This window comes from Schistocerca americana, chromosome 4 (genome assembly GCF_021461395.2).
Source record: "Schistocerca americana isolate TAMUIC-IGC-003095 chromosome 4, iqSchAmer2.1, whole genome shotgun sequence".
Lineage (NCBI taxonomy): Eukaryota > Metazoa > Arthropoda > Insecta > Orthoptera > Acrididae > Schistocerca > Schistocerca americana.
In genome coordinates this window covers 219,244,393-219,258,439 of record NC_060122.1, presented here as the reverse complement: position 1 = coordinate 219,258,439, position 14,047 = coordinate 219,244,393, and the positions used below count along the sequence as shown (strand labels likewise).

At 45.0% G+C, this 14,047-nt stretch overlaps 1 protein-coding gene across 1 annotated transcript in view; it reads right to left on the bottom strand.

Annotated features, from left to right (window-relative positions):
* LOC124613356 overlaps positions 1–1,637 on the bottom strand; it is a 74,715-nt gene extending 73,078 nt beyond the window's left edge. The window contains exon 1 of the mRNA XM_047142053.1: positions 1,068–1,637. Coding sequence (XP_046998009.1) covers positions 1,068–1,590 — 523 coding nt within the window. The 5' untranslated portion in view covers positions 1,591–1,637. The remainder of the gene's footprint in view (positions 1–1,067) is intronic.
* Between the last annotated feature and the right edge of the window lie 12,410 nt (positions 1,638–14,047).

The window sequence follows — 14,047 nt, the reverse complement described above, 5'->3', positions numbered from 1 at the left end:
CTTCTCCAGAGTTAAGGCAGAATAACTTTAAAATGGCAGCAGTTGCTATTAAAACTGTATTGGTAACAAATATGTGATCTACTAAACACACGTTAAAGGTAACAAAATGAAATACAGTCATTTATCAACATCCAGGTGCCTCATTTTAGCAGGTGATGAACGTTTGTTAGAAAATTTGAGTAGTGAGCACAGAATGAAATTGTTTGGCCAGTATCACAGTGAATTTTAAAGGGCGATCAAAAAAGTTCCGTTCGAAGGCCTTACAGTCCAGACTCGGTATGCTAATCAAGCAAAATCGCCTTGAACACTGAGACAGTATCCCATTGACGCACCAGGTTGAAAATCCCCTGTTGATACAACACTGTGCCCTCTTGCGTGGAGAAGCCCGTAACTGCCTGCCGCCCATCCTCGTCTGAAAGGAATCATCGACCTTTCAAGGGCTTCTTCAAGGGACCGAAGGCGTGATAACAGCATAGGGAGAGGTCAGAACGATAGGGCGGACGCTCGAGTCTCTCCAGCTTGAGTTGGCGCCAGTTTTGGGTTATGACATTTGCGACATGGGGACAGGCGTTATCGCGAAGCAGCACCAATCCTTGGCGCAGTTTTCCTGGACATGGGGACGCTTCGACTGGCATGTTGCCCCATACACATTGTTCATTCTCCGATGGATGTCTACTGGCGTTTGTCCTTCTGCAGCGAAGATGAGAATGACAGCACATTGGTCCTGTGTGGTCGCACGTGGTAATAACGTCGCCGCAGTGACTTTACCACATCTACCGCATGCACGTCGGAAAGACATGAATGCCGCCATAATCCCTTATCTACGTATCGCTGTTTATATACCCGCATCGGAGCCGCGCTACGTTGCTTATACGCTGCAGCAACGCCCTCAAACGGAAACTTTTTGATCGTGCCTTATATATTATCGATGGTTTCAATGGAACGATCTTACGTGCGATTCTGCGCTCGTTTTGTTTGGCCTGCACCTCATTTGAGCCAGCAACGCATATCCGATGACCGCTCTGCCGACGCGATCATAAATGCTAATAAACACAGTAATTTCTTACCTCGCTTCTTCACAAAAATCTGCTGCTTAAGGGTGTTCTCCTGCACCACTTCCTTCATCTTGATATCGCCCAAGACATACGTGACGTTGCCGACGGTGACTGCCTGTGAATCTGACACTTCCAGATGCTCCAAGGTCTGTTCACCGTGCAGCAGAGAAGACAGCAACTCCAAGACGTCTCCTTCGCTCTGTATGACGCCGCCCTCTTCTGCTCTCTCCTGTTCCCGCGATGCACCGGGGTCGACGTGCTCAGCAATCGACTGACAAGTGAGTCTGTCATGAAGCTGTTCAGAGCTGTCCAGATCCTCTGTGGTACGGCTGGTGACAGAGTGGGAGGAATGTTCGCAACTGTCCGCCTGGCCCTCGGCGCCATCAGACTTGTCGCTGTCATCAAAATCATCGTCTCTCCCGGAGGCTCTCTCATATGCTTTACAACTTCGTTCGCCTGAGGTCACACCTCCGAGCAGACTCGTGCAGGTTGAGGGCGGCTGTTCTCGAAGCAGTGACAGCTCTCCTGCTGCCATAGCAACGACGACGACGCGCAAATCACTAACCAAGCCCAGAAGCGAGCGACGCCGGCAGACTGGTAGAACGCGGCTCGCGACCTGATAACAAGTACCGCGTCTACCCCTCGTCTCTACTTCCCCTCCTCCAGCGCAACCCCACCACTAACGTCCTTCCTGTCCCCTCCTTGCAGTCTGCCAGACTGACACACTGTTCGTTTTTCGCAGGCGTTATGCACTCGGCGTCGGCGTGTTGCTTGAAGAGTAGAAGCGTAAAAGAGAGCGAATGCAAGACAGGAGCACGGCGAGGAAAGCCTTACGCTCGTAAGGAAGAAAAAACAAGAAGCTGCGACAGGTACTCTAAAGCAAAATAGCTACAAAATGTTAGCACCTGCAAGCATCTGACAGATTCCATCTCTTTATTGGCGAGAGCGATGTGGCCTTGTGGTAACATCTCACAATACACGCTCCTCTCCAACGCTACTCTGAAACTAGGAGACCTCTATTACCACTCCCGCGACAATTACCAACAGCATGGTCATTGTACGACGAAAGTTAACTACAATGCTTTACGAATTGTATTTTGAACTATGTAATGTCACTGATGACTGTCACCACATGCAATTTCTTGACAAAGCTGATGCACAGGCTAATAAATTACAACCGTAAATAGATTATAAGCAAAAGAAAAAGTTTCAGTTTTGATCTCAAACAAAACACAGATCGAATCTACAGACAATGCCTCTACACCAAATAAATTCTGTCATAAAGTGTGAACAACACTTTCTACATCTACATCTACATCTACAGACACATAGATACTCCTCTAGCCACCGTACGGTGCATGGCGGAGGGTGCCCTATACCACTACTATGGTTCAATTCTTTTATCTTGGCGGTTCGCGCATGCCCGCCCAGACGCGGGAGATTGCTGCGTTGCCAGTTGCACGCGCCAAGCAAACTTAGTTTATCACTCGATTTCACAAAAACTATTTGGCCCAAAAATTTGATTTTTACACGTATTCTTGACTGATATCTTCCCCCCATAAATGACTTAATTTTGTTTCGATGTTCAACGCAGTTATTGTGCAGCATTAAATGTAGTAAACCACTGCACGAAATTTTGAAGAGTTTACAGAGGTAAAAGTCCATAGCGCATACTTTCCGTATGGTTGATTTAAATTGCCTCTAAAAATATAAAAAAATTATATTCAAACAAATAAAATTCATGAAGTAAGACACTTCGATATTGTTTTTAAATAAAGAAAATATTAACCACAGAACAAGGTTTGAACTCGAAACCTTCCGCGTAGGAGGTAAACACTTTTACGCTAACGCAGCTCATCATTCAATATGATTCCTGGAGGACTTTAAACTAGAACGCAAAATACCGACAAACACTGTTGGGATGACTATGAATTACTCACGTTTCGTCGAAGTACAATAGGAAATAAACAATTACCGCTGTTCTTTATTGCGAAAAGCGGTTAGTGAGAATGATACAAACACCTTTCCTTGCTATCTCCTGAAGTAGGAGGCTTATTGCTTGTTTGGTTTAATTAATTAGTAGAATATGAAGCAATTGATATAAAGAATGCTTTTTCCAAACTTTCTATAAAAGAAATTCTACTATCAAGACATTGCTTTCGTTCAGTTACTTTATTTATGACTGGACATTTCTAAAACTGAAGACACTCGTCCCTGCTCTGTACTGCAGACGAGCTCTGGCAACGTCGTTCTCTGTTCATTGGCTCACTGTGTTTTGTGACGTCAGATGCGCAGATCGAACCTAAACTCGGCCGCCGTCATAAATGACGCGCACTTTAGTCATTTCCTTTCCTCTTCCCCTCGCAAATGGAGCGAGGGTTAAACGACTGTCCATATGCCTCCATATGAGCGATAATTTTATCTTATTTTCGTGGTCCTTAAGCGCAACGTACATTGGCGTCAGCAGAATCATTCGGCAGTCAGCTTCAAATGCCGGTTCGCTAAATTTTCTCACTAGTGTTCTTCGAAAAGAACGTCGCCTTCCCTTCAGGAAGCATCCGTCCTGGAGCATCGCCGGAAGCTTGTGTGTTGTTCGAACCTACCGGTAACATATCTAGAAGCCCGCCTCTGAATTACACTACTGGCCATTAAAATTACTACACCACGAAGATGCGCTACAGATGCGAAATTTAACCTAACCGACAGGAAGAAGATGCTGTGATATACAAATGATTAGCTTTTCAGAGCATTCACACAAGGTTGGCGCCGGTGGCGACACCTTCAACGTGCTGACATGAGGAAAGTTTCCAACCGATTTCTCACACACAAACAGCATTTGACCGGCGTTGCCTGGTGAAACGTTGTTGCGTTGCCTCGTGTAAGGAGGAGAAATGTGTACCATCACGTTTCCGACTTTGATAAAGGTCGGATTGTAGCCTATCGCGATTGCGGTTTATCATATCGCAACATTGCTGCTCGCGTTGATCGAGATCCAATGACTGTTAGCAGAATATGGAATCGGTGGGTGCAGGAGGGTAATACGGAACGCCATGCTGGATCCCAACAGCCTCGTATCACTAGCAGTTGAGATGACAGGCATCGTATCCGCATGGCTGTAACGGATGGTCCAGCCACATCTCGATCCCTGAGTCAACAGATGGGGACATTTGCAAGACAACAACCATCTGCACGAACAGTTCGACGACATTTGCAGCAGCATGGACTATCAGCTCGGAGACCATAGCTGTGGTTACCCTTAACGCTGCATCACAGGCAAGGAGCACCTGCGATGGTGTACTCAACGACGAACCTGGGTGCACGATTGCCAAACGTCATTTTTTCAGATGAATCCAGGTACTGTTTGCAGCATCATGATGGTCTCATCCGTGTTTGGCGACATCGCGGTGAATGCACATTGGAAGCACCCGGCGTGATGGTATGGGGTGCCATTGGCTACACGACTTGGTCACCTCTTGTTCGCATTGACGGCACTTTGAACAGTGGACGTTACATTTCAGATGTGCTACGACCCGTGGCTCTACCCTTCATTCGATCCCTGGGAAACCCTACATTTCAGCAGGATAATGCACGAGTGCGTGTTGCAGGTCCTGTATGGGCCTTTCTGGATACAGAAAATGTTCGACTGCTGATCTGGCCAGCACATTCTCCAGATCTCTCATCAACTGAAAACGTCTGGTCAATGGTGGCCGAGCAACTGGCTCATCACAATACGCCAGTCACCACTCTTGATGAACTGTGGTATCGTGTTGAAGCTGCATGGGCAGCTGTACCTGTACATGCTAACCAAGCTCTGTTTGACTCAATGCCCAGGTGTATGAAGGCAGTTATTACGGCCAGAGGTGGTTGTTCTGGGTACCGATTTCCCAGGATCTATGCACCCAAATTGCGGGAAAATGTAATCACAAGTCAGTTCTAGTATAATATATTTGTCCAATGAGTACCCGTTTATCATTTGCATTTCTTCTTGGTGCAGCAGTTTTAATGGCCAGTAGTGTACTTCGATGTCCTCCTTCAATCCAACCTGGTCCTTATCCGAAACGCTCGAGCAGTAATCAAGAATATGTCGCACCAGCATCCTGTATGCGGTCTCCTTTACAGATGAACTATACTTTCCTAAAATTCTCACAAGAAACCGAAGTCGACTTTTCACCTTCTCTACCACAATTACCACAATCCTCAAATGCGCGTTCCATTTCATATCGTTTTGCAACGTTACGCCCTTATACAGGGTGTTACAAAAACAATATACGTATTTCGAATGCATTAAACTTCAAGACATATGAATATGAAACTTTGCACATATTTACGAACCTCTCAAGTTCAGATTACAGATGTTCAATATGTCCTCCATCAGCGACACGAACAATATCACATCGATACCCAAATTCCTCTCATACTCGGGCAAGCATGTCCTTTGTCACTGATGTTATGGCAGTACGGATCCAGTTCTACAACTATTCCATATTCTGTGAAAGTGGTGGTACATAAACTTTGTCTTTAACGAAACCCCACAGGAAGAAGTCAGAGAGTGTCAAATCCTGTGACTGTGGAGCCTAGCTGAGACATGCTAAACCGTCAGCTCCTTGACGACCAATCCAACGGTTCGGTAGAGTTTCATTCAGATATTCACGCACTTGGCGACTCCAGTGAGGGAGTGCTCCCTCTTGTTGAGAAATGAAGTTGTCTTCGTGCAGCCTTGGCAACAACCAGTTTTGTAACATAGCGAGATACTACTGACCGTTAACCGTGTTTCCATCAAAGAAAAATGAGTCGTAAACAGATGATTGGTATATCTCACAAAACACATTGACTTCGGGCGAATCTCGTACATGTTCAGTGCCTGCATATGAGTTCTGTAGGCTCCAAATTCGAACACTGTGTTTGTTTACCTGACCGCTAACATGGATAGTCGCTTCATCACTGAACACGATGCATTGTGCAAAAATATTATCATTGTCAGTAGCATCAAGAATCTCGTTACAAAATGCCACACGTTTGTGATTGTCATTAGGACGCAGAGTTTGTAATAGCTGTAATTCGTACGGCTTCATAACAAAATGACGTCTCAAAACACGCCAAATTGTTGTTGTAGGCAGTTTAACTCCTGACTGGCACAACGCTTTGATTCTGAAGAACTACATAGGAAAGCGGTTTGAATTCGTGCAACATTTTCTTCAAGGACACGAGGGCGGCCAGAACTGTTTCGTTTATATACACATCCTGTGTCTAGAAACTGTCGATATCATCTGCGAATGTCTTTGCACTGTAATCACGGAATTGCACCTCACAAACTCAAAAACACAAAATGATTTCTGCTGCGGTGTAGCCATTTTAAACATATGACGGTTACCAAGCAAACCGAAGACAACTGACATCTAGCGGCTATTAATATAAACTAGACTATGTATTCGTTTCTCCAATTGCCGAGCCGAGGCGCGGCGATCGATAGTTTGGACAAAATAATACTTTGTAATACGTATATTCTTTTTGAAACACCCTGTATTTAAACGACTGACTGTGCCAAGCGGGACACTACTAATGCTGTATTCGAACATTATATGTTTGTTTTTGCAACTCATCCGCATTAACTTACATTTTACCACATTTATAGCTAGCTGCCATTCATCACACCAACTCCAAATTTTACCTGTCATATAGTATGTTGCTGCAGTTACTTAACTTCGACAGCATACCGTACACTGCAGCATCATCAGCAAACAGAAGCAGATTGCTGCTCACCTCGTTCGCCATATCATTTATGTGTATAGAGGACAACAGCGATCCTGAGCACGCCTGACGATACCTTTGTCTCGAACACTCGCCGTCGAAGACAACATAATGGGTTCTGGTATTTAAGAAGTCTTCGAGTCAATCACATATCCGTGAACTTATTCCATACGCTAGTACCTTCGTTAACAGCATGCAACGGGGCACCGTGTCAAATGCTTCCCGGAAATCTAGAAATATGGAATCTGGCTGTTGCCCTTCATCCATAGTTCGCACTATATCATGTGAGAAAAGAGCAAGCTGAGTTTCGCACGAATGATGCGTTCTAAAACCATGCTGATTCGTGGACATAAGCTTCTCAGTCTCAAGAAAATGCATTACATTCGAATTGAGAATATGTTCAAGGATTCCGCAGCAAAACTAAGTTAGGGAAATTGGTCTGTAATTTTGCGGGTCCGTTCTTTTACGCCTCTTATATACAGGAGTCACCTGCGCTTTGTTCCAGTCGCTTGGGACTTTGTGCTGGCCGAGGGATTTGCGATAAATGAGAACTAGGTAAGAGGCACATGACGTAGAGTACTCTTTGCAAAACCGAATTCGGATTCCATCCGGATCTGGTGACTTATTTGCTTTCAAATCTCGTAGCTGCTTCTCTAAGCATAGGATGCTTATTGCTATCTTATCCATACGGAAGTCTGTCCAGTGGTCAAATGGCACTATGTTTGTACGATACTCTTGCGTGAATGATTTCTTGAACGCGAAATTGAAAACTAAGCCTTTCGTTTTTGCTGTCTTCAACTGCCACACCTGACTGGTCAACAAGGGACTAAATGGAAGCCTTGGGCCCACTTAGCTGTTTTACATAGGACCAGAATTTTCTCGGCTTCTCTGCCAGGTCTTTTGCTAAGATATGACGGTGGTAGTAGTTGTATGCTTCGCGCATAGATCTTTTCACAGAGGCACGAATCGCTACTAAGCTTTGTATGTCGTCATTTGTGTGTTCTCTCTTGAACCGTGAGTGCAACAGCTTCTGCTTCCTCAGCGTCTTCCGAATTTCATTATTAAACCATGGTGGGTCTTTTCCGTTCTTTATTCATTTACTAGGCCCATAATTCTACAAACCATGATATACACTCTGTCTGAGCTTTGCCCAGAATCCCTCTATGTCCACCTTAGTGGAATAAGTGACATTAATTCACTCTGTAAGTGAGATGCTAACACCTGCTTAAATCTACTCTATCCAGCAGAAACACTCTCCTAGTCTTCTTGAATGATTTATTAACTTTCGTAACCATAGTTGCTATAATGACATAATGATCACCAATCCCTGCTGCTGCTGCTGCTGCTGATGATGATGATGATGTTTGGTTTGTGGGGCGCTCAACTGCGCGGTCATCAGCGCCCGTGCAAAGTCTCCATGTTTACACAGTCGCCGGCCGAAGTGGCCGTGCGGTTAAAGGCGCTGCAGTCTGGAACCGCAAGACCGCTACGGTCGCAGGTTCGAATCCTGCCTCAGGCATGGATGTTTGTGTTGTCCTTAGGTTAGTTAGGTTTAACTAGTTCTAAGTTCTAGGGGACTAATGACCTCAGCAGTTGAGTCCCATAGCGCTCAGAGCCATTTGAACCGTTTGTTTACACAGTCCAATTTTTACACAATCTAATCTAGCCACTGTTCCGAATGATGATGGTGATGATGATAATGATATAACGCAATACAAACACCCAGTCCCCGGCCAGGGAAAATCACCAACCCGGCCGGGAGTCGAACCTGGGTCCCCGTGATCCAGAGGCAGCAACATTGCCCACTAGACCACGAGCTGCGGACATTTACACAGTCCAATTTTTACACAATCTAATCGATCCACTGTTACGAATGATGATGGTGATGATGATGATGATATAACGATGAGGACAATACAAACACCCAGTCCCCGGGCAGGGAAAATCACCAACCCGGCCGGGGGTCGAACCTGGGACCCCGTGATCCAGAGGCAGCAACATTGCCCACTAGACCACGAGCTGCGAACATCGCCAATACCTGTTTCTATACTGACATTGTCGATAAGGTCCGGCCTATTAGAAGCTCCGTGGCCTAAGATATTTCCATTACATGTGGGCTGCTAACCAAACTCCTCAAGGCAGTTTTCAGAAACCGCGAGTTCTAAAGTATTTCGCACGACTATCTGTACCACCCCGCAATGAATCCATAGACATCCCAGTCTATACTTGGTAGCTTAAAGTCACCTCCAACTACACACAGCAACAAAAGTTTTGCATCATTCCGCTTCCCAAAACTCCTGAAAATAGACGTTGACTGTGGATATTGTATCACAGACACAGTCCCATTGACTGTTCAGAAATGTCATTAAACCCGCTCAAAGATGTAAACAACCATGCATGAGCAGCGCCTGTTAGATAGAGGGGATCCGGAGGCCGATCAGTTCCAGTCATTCCACCAGGAAGGAGGTACACGACTCGTGTTGTATGTAGTTCAAACATGCCTAGACGGTCAATACCGCGGTTTGATCATGTCCACATTGTTACTTTGTGCCGGGAAGGACTTCAACAAGGGAAGTGTCCAGGCGTCTCAGAATGAACCAAAACGATGTTGTCCGGACATGGAGGAGATACGAGAGACAGAAACCTTCGATGACATGCCTTGCTCAGATCGCCCAAGGGCTACTACTGCAGTGGATGACCGTTAACTACGGATTATGTCTCGGAGGAACCCTGACAGCAACGCCACCATGTTGAATAATGCTTTTCATGCAGCCACAGGACGTCGCGTTACGACTCAATCTGTGCGCAATAGGCTGCATGATGCGTAACTTCATTCCCGACGTCGATGGCAAAGTCCATCTTTGCAACCGCGACACCATGCAGCGCGGTACAGATGGGCCCAACAACACGGCGAATGGGCCGCTCAGGATTGGCATCACATTCTCTTCACCGATGAGTGTCGCATATGCCTTCAACCAGACAGTCTTCGGAGACGTGTTTGAAGGCAAGCCAGTCCGGCTGAACGCCTTAGACGCACTGTCCATCGAGTGCAGCAAGGTGGAGGTTCCCTGCTGTTTTGGGGTGGCGCAATGTGGGGCTGACGTACGCCGCTGGTGGTCATAGAAGGTACCGTAACGGCTGTACGATACGTGAATGCCATCCTCCGACCGATAGTGCAACCATATCGGCAGCATATTGCCGAGGCATTCGTCTTCATGGATGACTATTTGCGCCCCCATCGTACACATCTTTTGAATGACTTCCTTCAGGATAACGACATCGCTCGACTAGAGTGGCCAACATGTTCTCCAGACATTAAACCTATCGAACATGCCTGGGATAGATTTAAAAGGGTTGTTTACGGATGACGTGTCCCGCCAACCACTCTGAGGGATCTAAGCCGAATCGCCGTTTAGAAGTGGGACAATCTGGACCAACAGTGCCTTGATGAACTTGTGGATTGTATGCCACGAGGAATACAGGCATGCATCAATGCAAGAGGACGTGCTACTTGGAAGGGCAGAAATGATGTTTATATTGATCTCTATCCCAATTTTCGGTACAGGTTCCGAAACTCTCGGAATCGAGGTGATGCAACACTTTTTTTTTGATGTGTTTAGTATTGCACGATCTGGGTATTTACGCGGTACTGACCGTAGACTTTCTTCGAATGACTCTAGAACTGTCACAGCGGAATCGGAAGGCCGGTAAAAACATCCTACAATTAACTTGGTTTCACTTACACCCGTTATACTCTACCACATAAATTAACTGTCGCACTCCACTTTGATCTCAACAGAGACAATTATTTTTGTCAACTGCAATGTAGACTGCTCCTCCTATGGCCTCTAATGTGTCTTTCCGATACACGTTTCACGACAAGCTAAATATCTCAGAGATTTCCACTTCGGGTTTCAGCGGTAAGGAGCTGAGCTCAAACAACACTTACTCCCAGACTGAAAAAAAAAAATAATATCTAGAATTTAATTATTAGCACCAAAATAGCATGTACCACGGCCAAACTAAACCACAACACACAGAATCGGAGACACCAACAGTGCCTTCGCTTCACGTGACCATCAACTTCGTTGGCGAGCGAACGACCAACGAAAAAAGAACAATGAGCAAGCCGGTAACTCTATGAGGCCAAACAAGTGGCCGGATGCAACTAGTTATCGCTAACAGCGCGAGCCCGCAAATTTCTATGGACGTCGTAAATGCATTCACTGTAACCTCCACCGCGTCCGCGATGCGATAATGCCCACATTTGACAAATTTAGAATTAATTACCTAGCTAGAAATTATGAGTCTAACGAGTTAGTGGTAACGAGTTTTTTTAAACTAAATCGTAGTCGAACGCTTCCTGATTTTACCCCCCACCCTCACAGAAAATTTCATTTTACCCCTCAGAGGGTAATTATCCCCAGGTTGGCAACCACTGATCTAAACTGTCTCCATGAACATCATTCATCTCAATGATCAGATGTAAGGAGCCAAAACCAGGGCAAACAGCCCCAGACTACTATACCACCATGCCGCAATTTCGTCGCAACCACACGATACACCGGTAAATACCTTTTACTGGGGCCAATCAGGACCACTGGAGCTCGTTTCCGCGCCGCATCATGTAGTGGCTCTCTGAGTACTGTGTAGTGTCACCATAGTGTATATACAGGGTGTTACAAAAAGGTACGGCCAAACTTTCAGGAAACATACCTCACACACAAATAAAGAAAAGATGTTATGTGGACATGTGTCCGGAAACGCTTACTTTCCATGTTAGAGCTCATTTTAGTTTCGTCAGTATGTACTGTACTTCCTCGATTCACCGCCAGTTGGCCCAATTGAAGAAAGGTAATGTTGACTTCGGTGCTTGTGTTGACATGCGACTCATTGCTCTACAGTACTAGCATCAAGTACATCAGTACGTACCATCAACAGGTTAGTGCTCATCACGAACGTGGTTTTGCAATCAGTGCAATGTTTACAAATGCGGAGTTGGCAGATGCCTATTTGATGTATGGATTAGCACGGGGCAATAGCCGTGGCGCGGTACGTTTGTATCGAGACAGATTTCCAGAACGAAGGTGTCCCGACAGGAAGACGTTCGAAGCAACTGATCGGCGTCTTAGAGAGCACGGAACATTCCAGCCTATGACTCGCGACTTGGGAAGACCTAGAACGACGAAGACACCTGCAATGGACGAGGCAATTTTTCGTGCAGTTGACGATAACCCTAATGTCAGCGTCAGAGAAGTTGCTGCTGTACAAGGTAACGTTGACCACGTCACTGTATGGAGAGTGCTACGGGAGAACCAGTTGTTTCCGTACCATGTACAGCGTGTGCAGGCACAATCAGCAGCTGATTGGCCTCCACGGGTACACTTCTGCAAATGGTTCATCCAACAATGTGTCAATCCTCATTTCAGTGCAAATGTTCTCTTTACGGATGAGGCTTCATTCCAACGTGATCAAATGTGTGGGCTGACGAGAATCCGCACGCAATTGTGCAATCACGTCATCAACACAGATTTTCTGTGAACGTTTGGGCAGGCATTGTTGGTGATGTTTTGGTTGGGCCCCATGTTCTTCCACCTACGCTCAGTGGAGCACGTTATCATGATTTCATACGGGATACTCTACCTGTGCTACTAGAACATGTGCCTTTACAAGTACGACACAACATGTGGTTCATGCACGATGGAACTCCTGCACATTTCAGTCAAAGTGTTCATTCGCTTCTCAACAACAGATTCGGTGACCAATGGATTGGTAGAGGTGGACCAATTCCATGGCCTCCACGCTCTTCTGACCTCAACCCTCTTGACTTTCATTTATGGGGGCATTTGAAAGCTCTTGTCTACGCAACCCCGGTACCAAATGTAGAGACTCTTCGTGCTCGTATTGTGGACGGCTGTGATACAATACGCCATTCTCCAGGGCTGCATCAGCGCATCAGGGATTCCATGCGACGGAGGGTAGATGCATGTATCCTCGCTAACGGAGGACATTTTGAACATTTCCTGTAACAAATTGTTTGTAGTCACGCTGGTACGTTCTGTTGCTGTGTGTTTCCATTCCATGATTAATGTGATTTGAAGAGAAGTAATAAAATGAGTTCTAACATGGAAAGTAAACGTTTCCGGACACATGTCCACATAACATATTTTCTTTCTTTGTGTGTGAGGAATGTTTCCTGAATGTTTGGCCGTACCTTTTTGCAACACTCTGTATATGTACCCTACAGGGCATTTTCTCAGCATTAAACCGGGCTAGTCACGTGATTTTGGGAGCTTGTCTGCAATTTGCGATAGTGGCAAAACTTGAATATTACACGTATTCACCTTGTTTCATACACGTTTCTGCACATTCGTGTTTTAGTAACAGCTATGGTGCAGCACTGGCGTTGTTATGGAAATAAAGAAAAGTATGTGGAAGGAGTACCAGTCATTTTTCATAGGCGTATACAATGACTGTATAATTGTGAATGTCATATTGATATGAGGCACTTTACATGTTGAAAAATATTGAGACACTATTTTGTTTCTGCAATTTTATGAGCATGTATTTACGAGACGAGTGCTACACAAATTAGGAATTGTGTCTTTGTAAACTGCCATTCAGGGTAAATAGATCGGTACTATGTTCATACGCAGATAAAACTTGTGCATGACAGTCTGATTAATTTCCTCCAGTTAATTCAGGTTCTCAAACTCTTGAGTGTATTCAAGTATTTCTGCACGAGACAGTATCCTACACAGTGGTATTGTAACGTAAGAACAGATTGGACAATATGAATCAGTGCAATAGCAAAGGTGAAAAAGATATTGTTGGCTGTCACTTCTTTTATTACTCCAGAATTCTGCATTACTGTATGTAGCTATAACATATACTGTAACTAGCTGTGCATCATGATCAGACAGACCATTCTTAACAGGAAAAGTTTTTAGTTGATTAAATTTATTTTTGTCTATCAGTGTGCTATGTGCTGCTTTTCTGTACCACCCGAGTAGGAAAATCAATAAATGATGTCAAATTGAAAGAACCAAGTAATACTTCAAGGTCAAACTTTCAATCGTACTCTTCCAGAAAATCTACATTCAAATCCCCACAAACAATAATTTGCTTTCCTCTGTCTGACAGATAGCACAACAAAGAATCCAAGTTTTTCAAAAGTAGTTGAAAATTTCCCAATGGGGACCTATATACGGCTATAATTATAAAAGTGCCACTATTTAGTTTAA